General features: G+C 43.6%; 1 protein-coding gene across 5 annotated transcripts in view; it reads left to right on the top strand.

The window, feature by feature from the left end:
* Positions 1-14525, top strand: part of LOC112101967 (collagen alpha-1(XXVII) chain) — a 224618-nt gene that overhangs the window by 52091 nt on the left and 158002 nt on the right. For all 5 annotated transcript variants that reach the window (XM_026657347.2, XM_026657346.2, XM_026657349.2 and 2 more), the window contains exons 6-8: positions 4289-4342; positions 6422-6475; positions 14408-14452. In XM_026657347.2, the coding sequence (XP_026513132.1) occupies positions 4289-4342; positions 6422-6475; positions 14408-14452 (153 nt within the window). The remainder of the gene's footprint in view (positions 1-4288; positions 4343-6421; positions 6476-14407; positions 14453-14525) is intronic.

The raw sequence follows: 14525 nt of genomic DNA on the forward strand, positions 1-14525 counted from the left end.
CATCATGAATTGCATCCAGAAGTAAGTTGGAAGTCCAATACTGTCTATGCAGCAGAGGTGATAAATGTTTCATGCGTATGACTCTGATAGGCACATGGGCCTCCAGCTAGTGCACAATGTAGAGTTTCTGAGCATCCTGGTTAATCATATCTGTCTAACTTCTTGTCAGTGGCTTGAAAAGGTCCCAGTAAAGGAAAAGAGAGAGCCTCTAGGCTGACAACCATCAGCTGTGGTAGGTGGTTCATCACGATGGTTTCCAAGGCAGAGGGAGAGCTCAGTGTCCCTTAGTAATGTGAAAACCATAGCTAAGTCTTGGGCTGAGAATGAATCTACATCTGGCCAGAGAATCAGCTGAGCAGTGACATAGTTCTGCTGGAACTGAGGGTGCTGCCGCTCCCCCTGGCTTGAAGTGGTTTCCATCATATAAAGGGTTTACAGTTTGGTTCAATGGCTCTCAGCACCCCCACTGTACAAGTTGTTCCAGCCCCCCTGAGCAGTGACCTTTGCAAGTTTTTGCAAAGCACTATACAGACTGGGTAGCTCTATCTCTTCAGGTGCCACCTCTTGGCAGGCATGTACGGAGTGCTGTGGTTTTCTCTTTCCTTCCTGCCTCACTTCATTTGGCTGGTATTTAAAGCCCAACTTCTCCGACTCGGGAAGAAGGAGAGCAGAATAGACTTTGCACCATCTCTCATTTTCGTAATGAATCCACATTGCATTAATCTTGACAGGTGGGCTTCCACATTTGGTACCTGACTTTTTATCTAGAGGTGCTGAGTGTCTACAGCTACAACTGAACTTAATGGGCACTGCGGCCTTGGCTACACTCGCGGATTCACAGCGCTGCCGCGGAGTGAGAGAGCTCTCGCAGCGCTGCAAGTACTCCACCTCTCCGAGGGGAATAGCTTGCAGCGCTGCACGCTCCCTCGCAGCGCTGCAGACGCTGATTACACTGGCGCTTTACAGCGCTGCACTCGCTGCGCTCAGGGGGGGGTGTTTTTTCACACCCCTGAGCGCAGCAAGTGCAGCGCTGTGAATTGCCAGTGTAGCCAAGGCCTTTAGGTGCTCAGTATCTCTGAAAATCCATCCCCTGACAGGCAGGCTAAGTAGTGCTGGCCTCAGTTTTTCCTGTTGAGGCACTCAGGCAGCTAGCGGAGGTCTTCCCTAGATAGCACTTTATAATAATAATAATAGCTTGGAAAAAACAAGCATTCCAACAATGGAGACCAAACTTTCCCAGACAGATACAGCTTGGAAAATATGACTAGAACAAATCTCTGTCACTGAGGAAGAGAACCAGGAGCATACTTGTTATCAGCTGAATTAACAGGGCACTGATAAGGCCAGGCGGTCAATTGCACATTAGGGATTTCGTGATAAATTTTATTTGACCAAGGGGTGGGTGTGTCTGTGTGTTTATACCATAGTATAAAATCACTTGTAGGTTTATACTGCATTTTAGAGCTGTCCTGTTACATTGTCAAACAAGTGAATTTTTTTAAATGTACCCCATGTTAAGAATTCCACCTTGTTCCTGTCCATTATGGCGAATCTTAATAGGCAAATGTACTTAAAAAGTTCTTTTAAATAGTACTATATATATATTTTTGAGCCAAATTCCCTGCTGTTGTAAATGGACACCGTTTCACTGGAGTTCACCCATTTGTACCCCCAGAGAATTTAAACTGTCGTTTTTTTCTCAAATATCTGTAATACTATAACTGTTTAAATGAACCTCTTGCCACTTTGCATTTCTTTTGTTGTCTTTGGCAACAGCAGGTGACTTCATGTCTAGTTAGGGAAGATGATGATAATCTCTCAATTTGACATGGACTTCTGTTGTACTAAAGACCATGCTTGTTGACTTGCTAATGACTTGATGTAGATCTGCCGATAGCATTCGGTGTTGGGGGAAGGGTTTCTCCATCAGCCGAAGCATGTTTTGTAAAGCTGTGTAAAAGCTGTTGCTGGAATGGGGATTGTCTCTCTCATCTGGAGGCCTTTTGGGCTGAAATGTTAGTGGCTCTTCTGAATAAATCTTCCATTCTATAATGATACAGAGAGGATAAATTTCCTTTGGGAGTGTGGTTTGGCTCTAGAAACTTTGATGTTTAAAACACTGCTAGTAGTTGGATTTCTGGGCTGGAGTATTTTAATTTCACAGCTCCTGATTTTTTACAGATTGGGAAAAACCTTTTTTCACGTTAAAAGGGAAAACAATATGGCCTGTTAGAGCAGGGAACTGAGCATCAGGACTCCTGGGTTCTATTCCTGGCTCTACCACTGTCTTGCAGTGTGATTTTGGGGTAAGTCAAGCTCTCTGTGGCTCAGTTTCCCCACCTATATAATGGATCCAATAGTGCTGACCTCACAAGCATGGTCTGAGGCAGTGTCTTGGTACAGTGCTTTGAGATCCTCCAGTGAAAGGTGCTATAGAAGTTCAATTACTACAGCAGACCCTCGCTTGAACACGCGTCTGTATAGCGTGATTTCGCTTATAGCACGGGACCGCGCATAGATCCTGAATTTAATTAATTACATTGGGATCCGTGGTAACCCGTTTCCCGCATTAACGCGGGACCGCACATGGATCCAAAACCCTGTGTTGAAGCGGGGGTCCGGTGTACTTAGTTTACACCACTCCTACGTGATCAAGCTAAGTAGATGTGACTGAGAAGGGAACATAAAGTACAGACATCTGCCTGCAGGAAAAAATGCTGCTTTTGCAGAATAAAAAATGCTCCACGGTCCATGAGGACACTTACAGCGACCATATTAATCTGCTCCCAACCATAGCAGGTCCCATAAGCAGCTCAGGGGCCTGCAAAGGAGGATGCCACAGAAGGGAACTGCGGGGATGATCATCTCACTTTGCATGCAGCTGTTATCTGCATGACTTAATTTACTGTTTGGCAAACCCAGAAGTCTTCATTCAGAATTTGAACAGATACATCTGCATCAAATCAGCAGTGCTCTCTACAGTCTACATCCAAGAAATCTCTCAGACCAAACCTGTCGGCTTGTGGGGGACAGAGGGAAAGAGAGATTGACGCCGTGTGGAAGTTTGGAAGGAAGTGTCAACATAAGCACATCACAGTGAGGCTTGAAGAATAGCTGCTCATCTAGCTGTAACCGAACCGTTATGCTGTTAATGAGAAACACTGGTTAAAAATACTTCTTCGCAACTTTCATGAAAGGACCTCAAAGCACATGACAAATATTCATTGACCCTCACAACTGTCCCATGCAAGTCAGTAACTGATGCCCATTTTACAGATGTTCATACAGAGGTTGTGACTTCCTTAAAATCACAAAAGGGAAGAAACTATAGAGGCATAGCACTGAGACTTCTGAGTGTTAGGTACCAGATTGTAGTAGAGATACTAGACAGATCTAAGGTTCTGCATGTGTTGAAGCCTACCTGTGACATGCCAGAAGAATCTAGTATGTTCCAACCTTCTGCCCTCACATGCTCCCAACTAATTCTCTGTGTCCTGTGTCCCATTTGGCCAGGCCCCACCTGCTAAGAATTTGGGCTGGGTTTTCCAAAGGAACCTATTGGAATTAAGTGTCCAAATCCTACTGAAATTCTAGTTGGGACCAGGGTACCCAACTCCCTTTGGCTCCTCTGAAAACCCCGATCCTAAATCCTGATTTCTCTGCAGGAGCAAGAAACCTGCAACTCGAGTCTCAGCTGTGGGAAGGGAAAATTAAGAATACCACCACTTAAGATACAATGTGCCTCTTTCATCTGCCAGCTTAGAAACCCTACTACTGCTCTTGAGTCTTGCCGCTGCTAGCTCCTAATTAGTATACTTTCCCCTCTGGTTTCATCTGTCCCCTACAGTTAAATCCAGAAGCAGCATCTACAGTAAGTTGCTGACCCATACTACTTAGCAGTAGCAATGGGCGTGGAGTGTTGTTTTGTGATGGTAATTTATAGGGGAAAACTGGGGGTGGGGAGGGTGGGAAATCACAACTGTGCAGCAAATATGGGAAGTCATGGCATTGCTTTCTTCCAAATATTTCTCTAGTTATTTTAATGCAACCAAAAATAGTTAAAAACCTTTAGTGCTGTAGCAGCAACGAACAATGTAAAAAACCAACCCTAGCCCATGCCCCAGTAAAGTGGAACCAGATAAGAAAACTTTCACAGGTGTGGGAGGAGGGGATGAGAGGAGGCACAATAAAATTGTTTTAGAAGTCAAAGGCTCCGTTCAAACAAGACCAAATGTATAAAATTTGGGTTCTCTTCAAATATGGTCATGAGTTTAATTCTTTGTTTCAGGGCCAGAAAGGTGATCCTGGGCTGTCACCTGGAAAAGCTCGTAATGGAGAGAAGGTAAGCATCATTTTTATTATTTATTAGACAGAGATTGGGGCCCCGTTGTTCTAGCGGCTGGCTATATACCTAGGAAGAGACCGTCCCTGTTCCAAAGAGTTTACAATCTAAGCAGAAAAAGCCTCAGAGGTTCTCACTTTACAGATGGAGGGGACTAAAGAATTAAGATATTGTCTGCACTTCAGCCAGAGGTGTGATTGCACTTGTGTAGGCATACCCATATTAGCTTTAATCTGGCTAGCATGACTAAAAGTAGTAGGGAAGACGCAGACGTGCTGGTTTCAGCACAGGCTGTATAAGCGTCCCTGGAACCCTGGGAATGTGCCCATATTCCCAGCCCATGCTGGGGTCTGTGATTTGCTCAAGATCACAGAGGGATTCTGCAGCATAGCTGGGAACTAACTTGGGTCTTTTGATCCAGTGGCTTAATTGCAAGACCCGCCTAGCTGTCTGGGGTGAGGGGGAGAGATTTATCTTGATCATCATACTCAAAGTAGGTTGCATATACGCTCACCCTGGTGTGTGAGACTAGATTTCCCCCTTCCTCCCCCCACTGATGTCTAATCAAATCAGTGCAAACCATGCAAGACCAAAATGTACAGTCTAATTTTGGGGTTTAGCCTTTGTTAAGGATCAAGGGGTTCTATTGCTAGACCTTTTCAATAAATTAAGATCTGAGTTTTGCTGTTTCACAGTGAATTGGTTTTTACTGATGTCTGGTAATAGGGGTTCACATAAATATTGACATTAACAGAGGAACAATCAGAGTTCCCTAATGTGTGTATTGATTTGTTCTTTTATTAGTGCCAGCACCCTTCCTCTTTCATAACTCATGTCCAATACAAATCAACTCCCTTTTCCCCCCCCCCCCCATCATGAAACTTTTCTATTCATGTACAGTTAATGGAAAGCATCGGCCATGAAGGGACTATTTACTTTGAAGCCAGGTGCCTTTGGGCCATAAATTAAGACACCCAAAACCAGTAAAAATGATGAAGTTAGAGATCATTGAAATTATTCTTTCAACTCACCAGCATGAGGTGCCCTTGAAATTTTTTGAGCTGCTTCAGAATGGGAATGACATGGAAAGCATCTGCCAGAAAGACGTGTAACAGTTTTCTCACAAAGTATGGCTAGTGTAAGCATGAGTAAGGCCCAGAGTACACGTAGCCCATGTTAACAAGGCCTTGTTCCTGATAGTATTTATAGAAATTCAGAGCTTTCAGCAAGAGTTTGGAGTAATGCCTAATTCTTCAGCTATTTACTCCAAACTCATGTTAAATAAAGACTGAAATAATCAGTCACAGTCGATGCTGAAGTCCTAAGAGTTCGTTGAGTCTAGTCAGAGAAAGCCAAACTGTACTGTAAGTAAGGAACCGGATGTGGTATGTAAATAACTTGCACCAAAGGGCCTGGTCCATTCTTAAGATGTTTCTAATACACCAGTCGGGGTTGAATTCAGTCCTTTCCCAGGAGTACAGGCAACCAGCAAATCTCTCCTTCTAAGCAGCCAGGAAAAGATCATTCAACACTGTGTATACAAGGAAAATGATTTTATTCTCAGAGCTATTGGAGACTGAGTTGGAGCAATGGGCTGAGCCACTTTAGTAGTAGTAGTAGGGTAGTTTATGAACCTGGCTTCTGGATTTGACAAATGGAAGCAGCCGATGCCTGTTGTTCATGTTGCATTTAAAAGACAGGATTCTGCTGTTTAAAATCCTGCCAAAATGCAATTGCAGTGTGCAGCTGAAGGTGATAATTGAAAAGAGGGCTCACATTCTGTTGGTGAAAAACTGGAGTCCCCACAGTAGCTGCAGCTAATTCACCAGTTTACTGCTGTTTAGGTGAGGCAATTAATAGAGAGAGTGTGAATTTACAATTATCTTTTAATGGCACTTTTCTTACTTCTATACATGCTTTTTTAGTGGATTTCTGAGGAATTAAGAGTACGAGTCAGATACCAGCAATTCAGCCCCCGTATTGTGAAATCTATTCTATGACAAATAATTTCAGTAAGACCATATGGCAAGTGGGAATAAAAGCAGCTGAAAACTAATGAGGCATGCTTGTGTTTTGCAGGGAGACATGGGTTTACCTGGTTTGAGTGGGCTTCCTGGACCATCTGGTCGGAAGGTAAGCACATTTTCGTTTCCAGTGAATTAAACCAATATTGTCAATAAATAACCAAGCATCTTTCACTATAAAATTTCAGAGTGCTTTCAAATATTTTAATTAAGCCTCAACACTCAGTGTGGGGGAAGCAAGTTGTTGTTTGTGTTTTACAAATGGGTAAATTGAGGCACCGAGATTAAGTGACACCAGTGAGATCATGTCAGAAGCAGGGATTAGAACACTGGAGTTCTGACTCCCATGCTGCTTTTCTAGGCCCTGGGGCTAGACTGTCTTTCTACCCTCTGCCTCTGTGTATTGACCAGGAAAAGCGGCCAGGCTTAGGTCAGGACATGCTAGCCAAGTCATTCTAAACTTGGTCTGTCTTAGGTCCTTATACAGCCCCCAACACTATAGAATCTGAGCACTTCACAAATTTTAATGTATTTATCCTCCCAGCATGCTGTGAGGCAGGACAGTGCTATTATCCCCATTTCCCCATTGGGAAACTGAGGCACGGAGAGGGTAAGTGGCTTGCCCCAGGTCACACCAGAAGTCTGTGTCAGAGCAGGGAACTGAACCTGGGTCTCCCAAGACTAGCACCCTACCCATTGGAACATGCTTCCTCTAAATGCATCCCCTATGCATTTGTAGAAGGAGGAGTTTTTCTCCCTGTATTTTGAATGGAGCTTGAAATTAACATGGATCTGCTTTGTTTGCTTCCATATTTGTGCCATCAGCAGCACAAATGTCACCAGGAATGTGCATGGGTCTGAGAATGCCATCAAGTGCTGGAGTGTCAGATTCCTCACTACCATGTCCCCCCCGTTGGTGTTTGCTACCCCACATTAGTGCCCCAATCATGCTAGCACTATTAATTGTGTCCATGCTTCTAGTGGTGGCAAATTCCACCGCTTTGTGTGAGTGTGTGTGGAAGCTCCCCGCCCCCCCCCCCCCAACACAATTCTGTTTTTTGTTTTACCCTGCTGCAAAGAAGCATCAATCTAGTGTAGTGAGTGGGAAGACTGAAATAAATGGCTTTCAGGGAGCATGAATGAGGCCTCTTCCAGCCTGGAGATGCTTAAGAACTACCTCCCAACATGGGACTCCTGATTGCTTCTTCCTTACTATTTGATACACTAGTGACTTTGGTGAAAGTTTCAAAGTAGTAGGGATTTCACTTCCAGGTTGCTGATATGGAGCAAGCTCTGCTGATAGTGTCTGGAAGCTGTTCAGTGGCTTATGTGAAAAGGGTCTCAGGGTCTTCATAGCCATTCCCGGTTGGCAAATATTGACATTGCAAAACTGACCATCCTAATTGCCACTCTTTTGATCATCTCAGCAGAGAGGTCAAGATGTGAATGGGTCATTGAGAATGAACTGCCCCTCTAAGCAATTCCCTGGCCCTATTCCCCACATGGGCATGGGCATGCACATGCACACAAACACACACCCCTACCTCAGTAGAGGGGCTGTGGCCATTGGAGTAGTGCAAGGTGAAATTTTTTGATTGAAACTTTTTTCCACAAAAAATGCAAATTCAGCAACACAGAAATATTTAGCAAAGTAGTGTTAATTTCACCTGGTTGTGTCAGTTGGGCAGGGGGATGGGGGAAGGGTTTTTTGTTTTTGTTTTTTTAATTGCTGGTGAACCAAATAGTCTATTTTTTTTTTTATTTTTTTTTTGCCCTGCTCTAATTTGGAGAGCTTCCACTATGCTGCCCACCTGTTCCTGTTCTGTAGCTAGAGGGGTTCAGACTCCAGGACTGTCATTTGGTCCCCTTTCATCCGCACTAGATTCACAGTAGGGGGAGCTGTGCTTATTTATCCCATCCCTAAATACTGGGGAAAGTAGGAGAGGGAATGGAAGTAGAAATCGTCAGCAGGGGGCAGTGGTGTTTGTTCCACCTGAGTTATTGAATAGAGCCAAGCAGTGGGCTGACTGGGGCTTAGCTAACCCCCACATTCTGCTTTCACAAACTAGTTCTAATGAATTAGGTGCAAAGAACACAGTTTTCTTAGCATAGCAGCTCATAAAACAAAGCCTTGCGGTTTTGATCAGCAAAATGCAATGTCAGGACAGAATGGGCTTATGGTGGAAAGAATGGAGCAGGAGTAGGAGACTAAACAAATAGACCCAAAGCCAATGCACAGGCCCCACACCTGACTTTGGAAAACCTGAAGCACATTCAGGAGTTGTTGTGGAAGGGGCAGTGGGGGAGTGTTTCTCCTTCTTCAAGGACACGAGTAAGTTGGATTGTGAGATTTTTCCTTCAGTGCAGCAAAAAAGAGGAACTAGCTTGGCAGATGCTTTGGTGCTGCCTGGATTTTATTAGCTTTCTAAATTAAGAAAACTTTTAAAAGCTGTTGGAGAAATATTTGGAAAAACAATTTATAATCTGTATTCCTTGCTGGCATCTCCCCAGTGAAAATACCATGGTGTTTGGCTGCAGGCAGGCAGCCCATTTAGCCTACAAGAAAATGGCAAAGTCTTGAAAATTGGCATAAGCAAGCGCAAAAAGGTACTGTTCTTCCATGGGACAAGTGAGAAAAGAACATCATGCAGGGGGGTTGGATGGAACCCCATCCATATCTGTCTGCAAACTGTGTAAGAACTTCCAAAGAGAAGTTTCCCTCATGGGTTTCTCTCTACCACAAACATTTTTCCTTCTGAAAGAAGCAGTTGGCTCTGCACTCTTTGAGATGGAGCCGCTACCAAAGGCCTGTAGTTTCGTATGGCATGGTTTGTGCCATAAGCAAACATGTACCATGTAAATTTGGTTTGGATACTCTGGTCTCTGAGTGCCCACAAATATTTTTTGCCTTTGCCCAGCTACAGGGTATGTGAAACAGCTGTTCAAACAAGGGATACCAAAAACATTGTGGTGTGGTCTGAGAGAGAGACATTGCTCATCCACTTCACATGGAGTGAATTTTGCTTTTGCTGAACAGCAATTTTAGAGAATGGTGGCAGGACCTGAGGCACCAGAAGGGAAGTGCATTAAAGAAAACTAATAGCTCGTAAATGTCTCTTGGTGTTTGGCTGTCGGATGCAGAATATGACCATCTTGCAAATTGATTCTGCTGACGTACTGTGCAACATGTCCTGAGACAGGATGTTGCTGAGGACAGAACAGCTGCTACTGTAGCTGAATGTAAGGCTGTGCATGATATTGAAAGAGTGAGTGACTCACCCAAGGTCATGCAGTGAATATGAGGCAGAGCTGGGAACTTAAACCTAGTTTTCATGGGTTGCCAGTTCAGGGTCCCAGCGTCAAGACCATCTTTCCAAATAGGCTGCATTTAGTGGCCTCTTCCAGCCCGGCCACGGCCCAAGATCTGCTTGTTGAAGCCTGTCCATTTCCCACAGAAATGCCCACTGTCATCGTAGCTATGATAGTGCGGATTATAAACATTGTCACGGCTGAGCAAATCGTTCAGTGAAGTGTAATTTCCCCATGTAGTGACGGCCCCTTGTGTTTAATCGCCCTGTAATCATCAGGAAGTGTATGGATAGGAGAGCAAATGTAATTGTTTTCATATACTCTTCTCTGTTATTTCAGTGCTATTTAAAGAGTATTGCAGCAGGTAAACACTTTCACATACCAGCTAGCCTTAGAATGCATGAGCTTTTTCAGTCCTAGCTATGATTAACCTCGGACAGTGCTAAGCACAGGTTAATGTGAAGAAACACATTTTAAACACCCCCCGAGTTAACCATAATAGTGAAGCGTATATTTAATAGGATGCAACAATAATATACGGTCTGTATATTTAACTTGAGAGCTATTCATTTGGCTTTATATATAAAAACATTGTGATGCATGGTGCAGACTTTAGCTCAAGGCTTGTTACTTATAGTCTCCAGATCTTCCTCTACTCTTGCTGTAATTGTGGCTAGTAGGAAATCTTATGAAGCAATCAAATTCCCGAATTTTCTAGATTTTCTAGCTTTCATACTTGATATTTTTTGAGGGGAAGAGGAGGAGCTAAAATGTTCCTTATTTTTCTAATGTAATCTCTATGGGAGGATTTTTGGAAAGGGATCTTGCAAAGATCTTTCTGAATGTAGCTCAAAAGATCTGTGACTTTTTGAGGGTATCTTTCTGTCTGGGGGGGGGATCTCTCCTCATAGCATGAACAATGCTCTTTGATTTTTCTGACCCTAGTGATAGGCTCTGATTTGGATTTGAGATGCACAAGTCACTAACTCTCCTATGCCTGCGTAGATTCTGATTCTAAAATCTAAATCAGGTCCTTGATGTGATCTTTAGGTGGGAGACCATTTCCTCCTTTGGGATGGAGTTTTTGTGCCTTAGGCATAGATTTATTTTGAAAGGGACGTCTCCTTCATTTAGTACCAATTTTGTTGCTGTTTATTATCTGTAGAGCACCAAATCTGGGCTTGGCAACACATGAGATATAAATAATGAGGCAGTCCCTCCCCTGCATAAGGTGATAGTCTAAACGAGACAGAAAAAGGGAAACTTCTGTATTGCCATGAAGTGATTTGCTGTCTCTTGGACAGATGGACTTCCAAATCCTAGTTCAGCTACTTGCGTCCCAGAGTTTTGTGCATCAAGAAACTTTTAAAAGAGGAGCAAGAGCCTGCGCTCAGATTTGTTTGACGTCAGGAACCCGGAAACTTTAAATCTTGACCTTTGCAGCTATGTCTCCTGACAGAGCCTATCCTATGGAGAGGACTGAAAAGGGGCCCTTTTATTTCTCTGGGATAGGAAAGAGGAGACAGCCTCCTAGTATAATTTTTGGCTAGCTGTTCAACTCTCAGAAATGGTTCCAGGCTGATGGCAAGTTGAAAGCATGTTTCAGGTACCCAACCTGGGATTCCAAGACACTAACTTCAGGGTACCTATCTGAAGATGCTGGGCAAGGAGGTTGTTGTACAATACTTAAGCAGCCAGCTCCTTTCATTTGCCACTTATGGCACTGCCTTGCTCTTACCTCGGGATGAAGTTACTCATTCACTTTAAGGTGTGATGTCCCCATTCATGCCAGCCCTGTCAGAAGAAGTGGCTGGAGCGGCTATGTATCGAAGCAAAGACATTACATTTTGATGTGGGGCTGCCTCTGGAATCAGTTTCGGCTCCTGCTGTTTTTCTGACACAGCCAGTCACAGTGACAGAGCACTGGTTCCTACCGAGTGCCCTTTGCAAAGTGACTGATGTCAGATGTGAGCCCAGGAATCAACCACAGACCCTCTGTGCCTGACTGAGGTGAAAGTCCCACATCCTCCAGGTCCCCATGGAGCAGGAAATAAAGATGGAGGGCAGAGCCAAAAGAGTGGAATAGCCTGGTGTGCTCAGTGGAAACCAATAAGCCCTAGAATCTTTTCATCATATTTGTTTGATCAGTAACCCCCCCCCTTACCTCTCAACTTGCCAAAACCCTGGTATGGGCACATGACCTGGGACAAAGATCTAAAACTAGCACAGGTTATTAATGCTACCGTATGGGAAAGAAACCATCACTCATCGCTGATAGCTTTGCGAACTGCAATCCCGTGTCTAACCTCCCATTCCCAAATCAAGAAGCTACCAAAACAAATATCTCAAATTTACTGCTGGTACCCTTGACCCCTCTGGGTTGAGCTTTAGGGCATGATACCGAGACAGCGGGGTTAACTTCTCCCCAGGCTTGGCAAGTGCCGTCTCTAGGGCATGAGACTCTCCCTGCTCGTTTAGTCCTTGAGCTCTTGGTGAGTTGAGGTTACCATTTGCAATGTTGGCTTTTGTGATCTAGACTCCGCTTCACTAGGAAATGAATGGAGACAATGCCAGGTTGCCAACAGCCTTTGGAATGCAACAACTTTTGGTCAGTACCTGCTTGGAGATCCATGGGTGAAAAACACTTTATCCCATTACCTGAGCCATCAGGCCTCTTTGTAACTCTCGATAATATGATCCTGATCCAAAGCCCACTGAAGTCAGTAGAAAGCCTCCCATTGTCGTGATTAGATATTGGATCAGGCCCAGACCCTATGTTATCTAATTATAGAAGGTTCAGCTGTGGCTTACTTCACCCCAGCCATTTGAGCTTTCAGTGAAGTCCCAGTGTGTGACTTTTCGTGGCTAGAGAGAGAGAGACATGAAACACTGGATTTTGATGTAACAGCAGGATCAAGCACGAGAAATTGAGTCACGAGAGAGAAAGTGATTCTTGAAGCCCAAATCTCTGAAATAATGAGTGAAGAGGAACATGAAGGAGAATGGGAAGTAGCCATGGAACTTTGTGAGGGCTGCGTTCCATTGCCAGGGAGGAGTTAGGCTGCAGGTCCTAGAAGATCATATGGGAAAAATAAAAAGACAGTTGAGCAGAAGCAAAGTCCAGTCACTTGTCTGGTGAGTGAACTGAAGGGCTGAGCACTTAGCCGAAAAGGGTACCATTGTGGCTCTCAGAGCGGGAAAAATAGCTCACCTAACATGTTTGACTATACTACAGTGACATCTTTGGATCTCCAGTCCAAGACTGGGTATAAAGTTATAGATCAGGAAATAATTAACAGTTATAGCTCAGCCTGAAGGTATTTTGTTATTCCTATTTTTTTATTTAAATATTGATATCCCCCCAAGCTTGTTTTAAGTTACATTTTTCTATTTTTGTGTCCTCCGTAATATCCCAATTATCATGTTAGTTCCTAACTAAATGGAATCTTCTGATCTGCTTTGCCGCTACTTTATGGAGACTAGTTTGTTTTAAATAGCTACAGTAACATAATAAAGGGAGGCAGAGTATAAAATCCAAGTGTGTTACTTGATATACAAAGAGAGATCTAAGTAAATCTGGAGAATGTAAATCGTGACTTAAAATGAAGGGTCTGTTTGTTGGCAGTGAAAAACATAAACTCTTTTATCCTCTAATAAAAAGATGTATCACGTAATCTGGCCAGCTGATTACCGGAATACAGTGTCCACTTCTGGTGTCCACACTTCAAAAAGAGGCAGAAAAATTGGAATAGGCTCAAACAAGAGCTACAAGAATAATCTGAGCTCTGGAAAACCTGCCTTGCAATGTGAGATTTAAGAAACTCATCCTGTTTAGCTTATCAAAGAAGTGTGAGATGACTTGATCATCTTTAAGTACCTACAGGGGAGAAGATGCCTGATAGCAGCGGGTTCTTTAATCTAGCAGACAAAGGCATAACAAGATCCAAAGACTGAAAGTTGACGCTAGATACATTTGAATTGGAAATAAGGCAAAATAAATAAATGAGGGTAGTTGACCATTGGAACAACTTACCAAAGGATGTGATGGGTTCTCCATGTCTTGGATATCTTTCAGAAAGATCTATGTGATAACTGAACCCTATGTTACTGGACTTGATTCCGGAACTGCTGGGTGAAATTCTGTGGCCTGTTATGCAGGAGGCTAGACTAGATGACCGGAATGGTCTCTTCTGCTTTAAAATCTATGGATGCAATCCTGGCTGTATTGAAGTCTGTTGCAAAATTTCCACTGATTTCAATACAGTCAAGATTTCATCCCATGAATCTGATTTAATAGGAATTGGGGGAGGTCATTGTAGGACACAGAGAATATGACTAGTCAGGTAGATCATTTTGTAGATGTTTTTCCAGTTCCATTCTAAGATCGAGCCCTTCCTAATGGATAACGTTCAGGTGAAAAGAAAGCAGCTTCATCTGTGATCCTGAAAATCCAGCTGCGGGTGGTGGTTATTTGCATTGCAGTAGCATTTAGAGGCCCCAACCAAGAACAAGGGTCCACTGTGTTAGGCGCTGTACGCACACATAGTAGCTGACAGCCCTAAAGAGCTTAGTCTAAACACACAAAAGGTGGGAGGTGAAAAGTTAGCATGAATCATAAAACTGATTCTAGATTTGGAGGAAACTTCTCTATAGAGCTTTCTTCCCAGCTGGGATGAGAAATTCAAACAACGTTCTGATTATTTTGTTCTGTTACTCTCATATTTTTAAACAGGGATACAAAGGCTACCCTGGACCACCAGGTCATCCTGGAGACCAGGTGAGTGCCCCTTCCAGGTTCCACGATTTAAACTACAAAGAGGGAGGATTTAATCTCTCATCTGCTAATACCC

The sequence above is a fragment of the Terrapene carolina genome, unplaced genomic scaffold, assembly GCF_002925995.2.
Source record: "Terrapene carolina triunguis isolate 2854851 unplaced genomic scaffold, T_m_triunguis-2.0 Scaffold238, whole genome shotgun sequence".
Classification (NCBI taxonomy): Eukaryota; Metazoa; Chordata; order Testudines; family Emydidae; genus Terrapene; species Terrapene triunguis.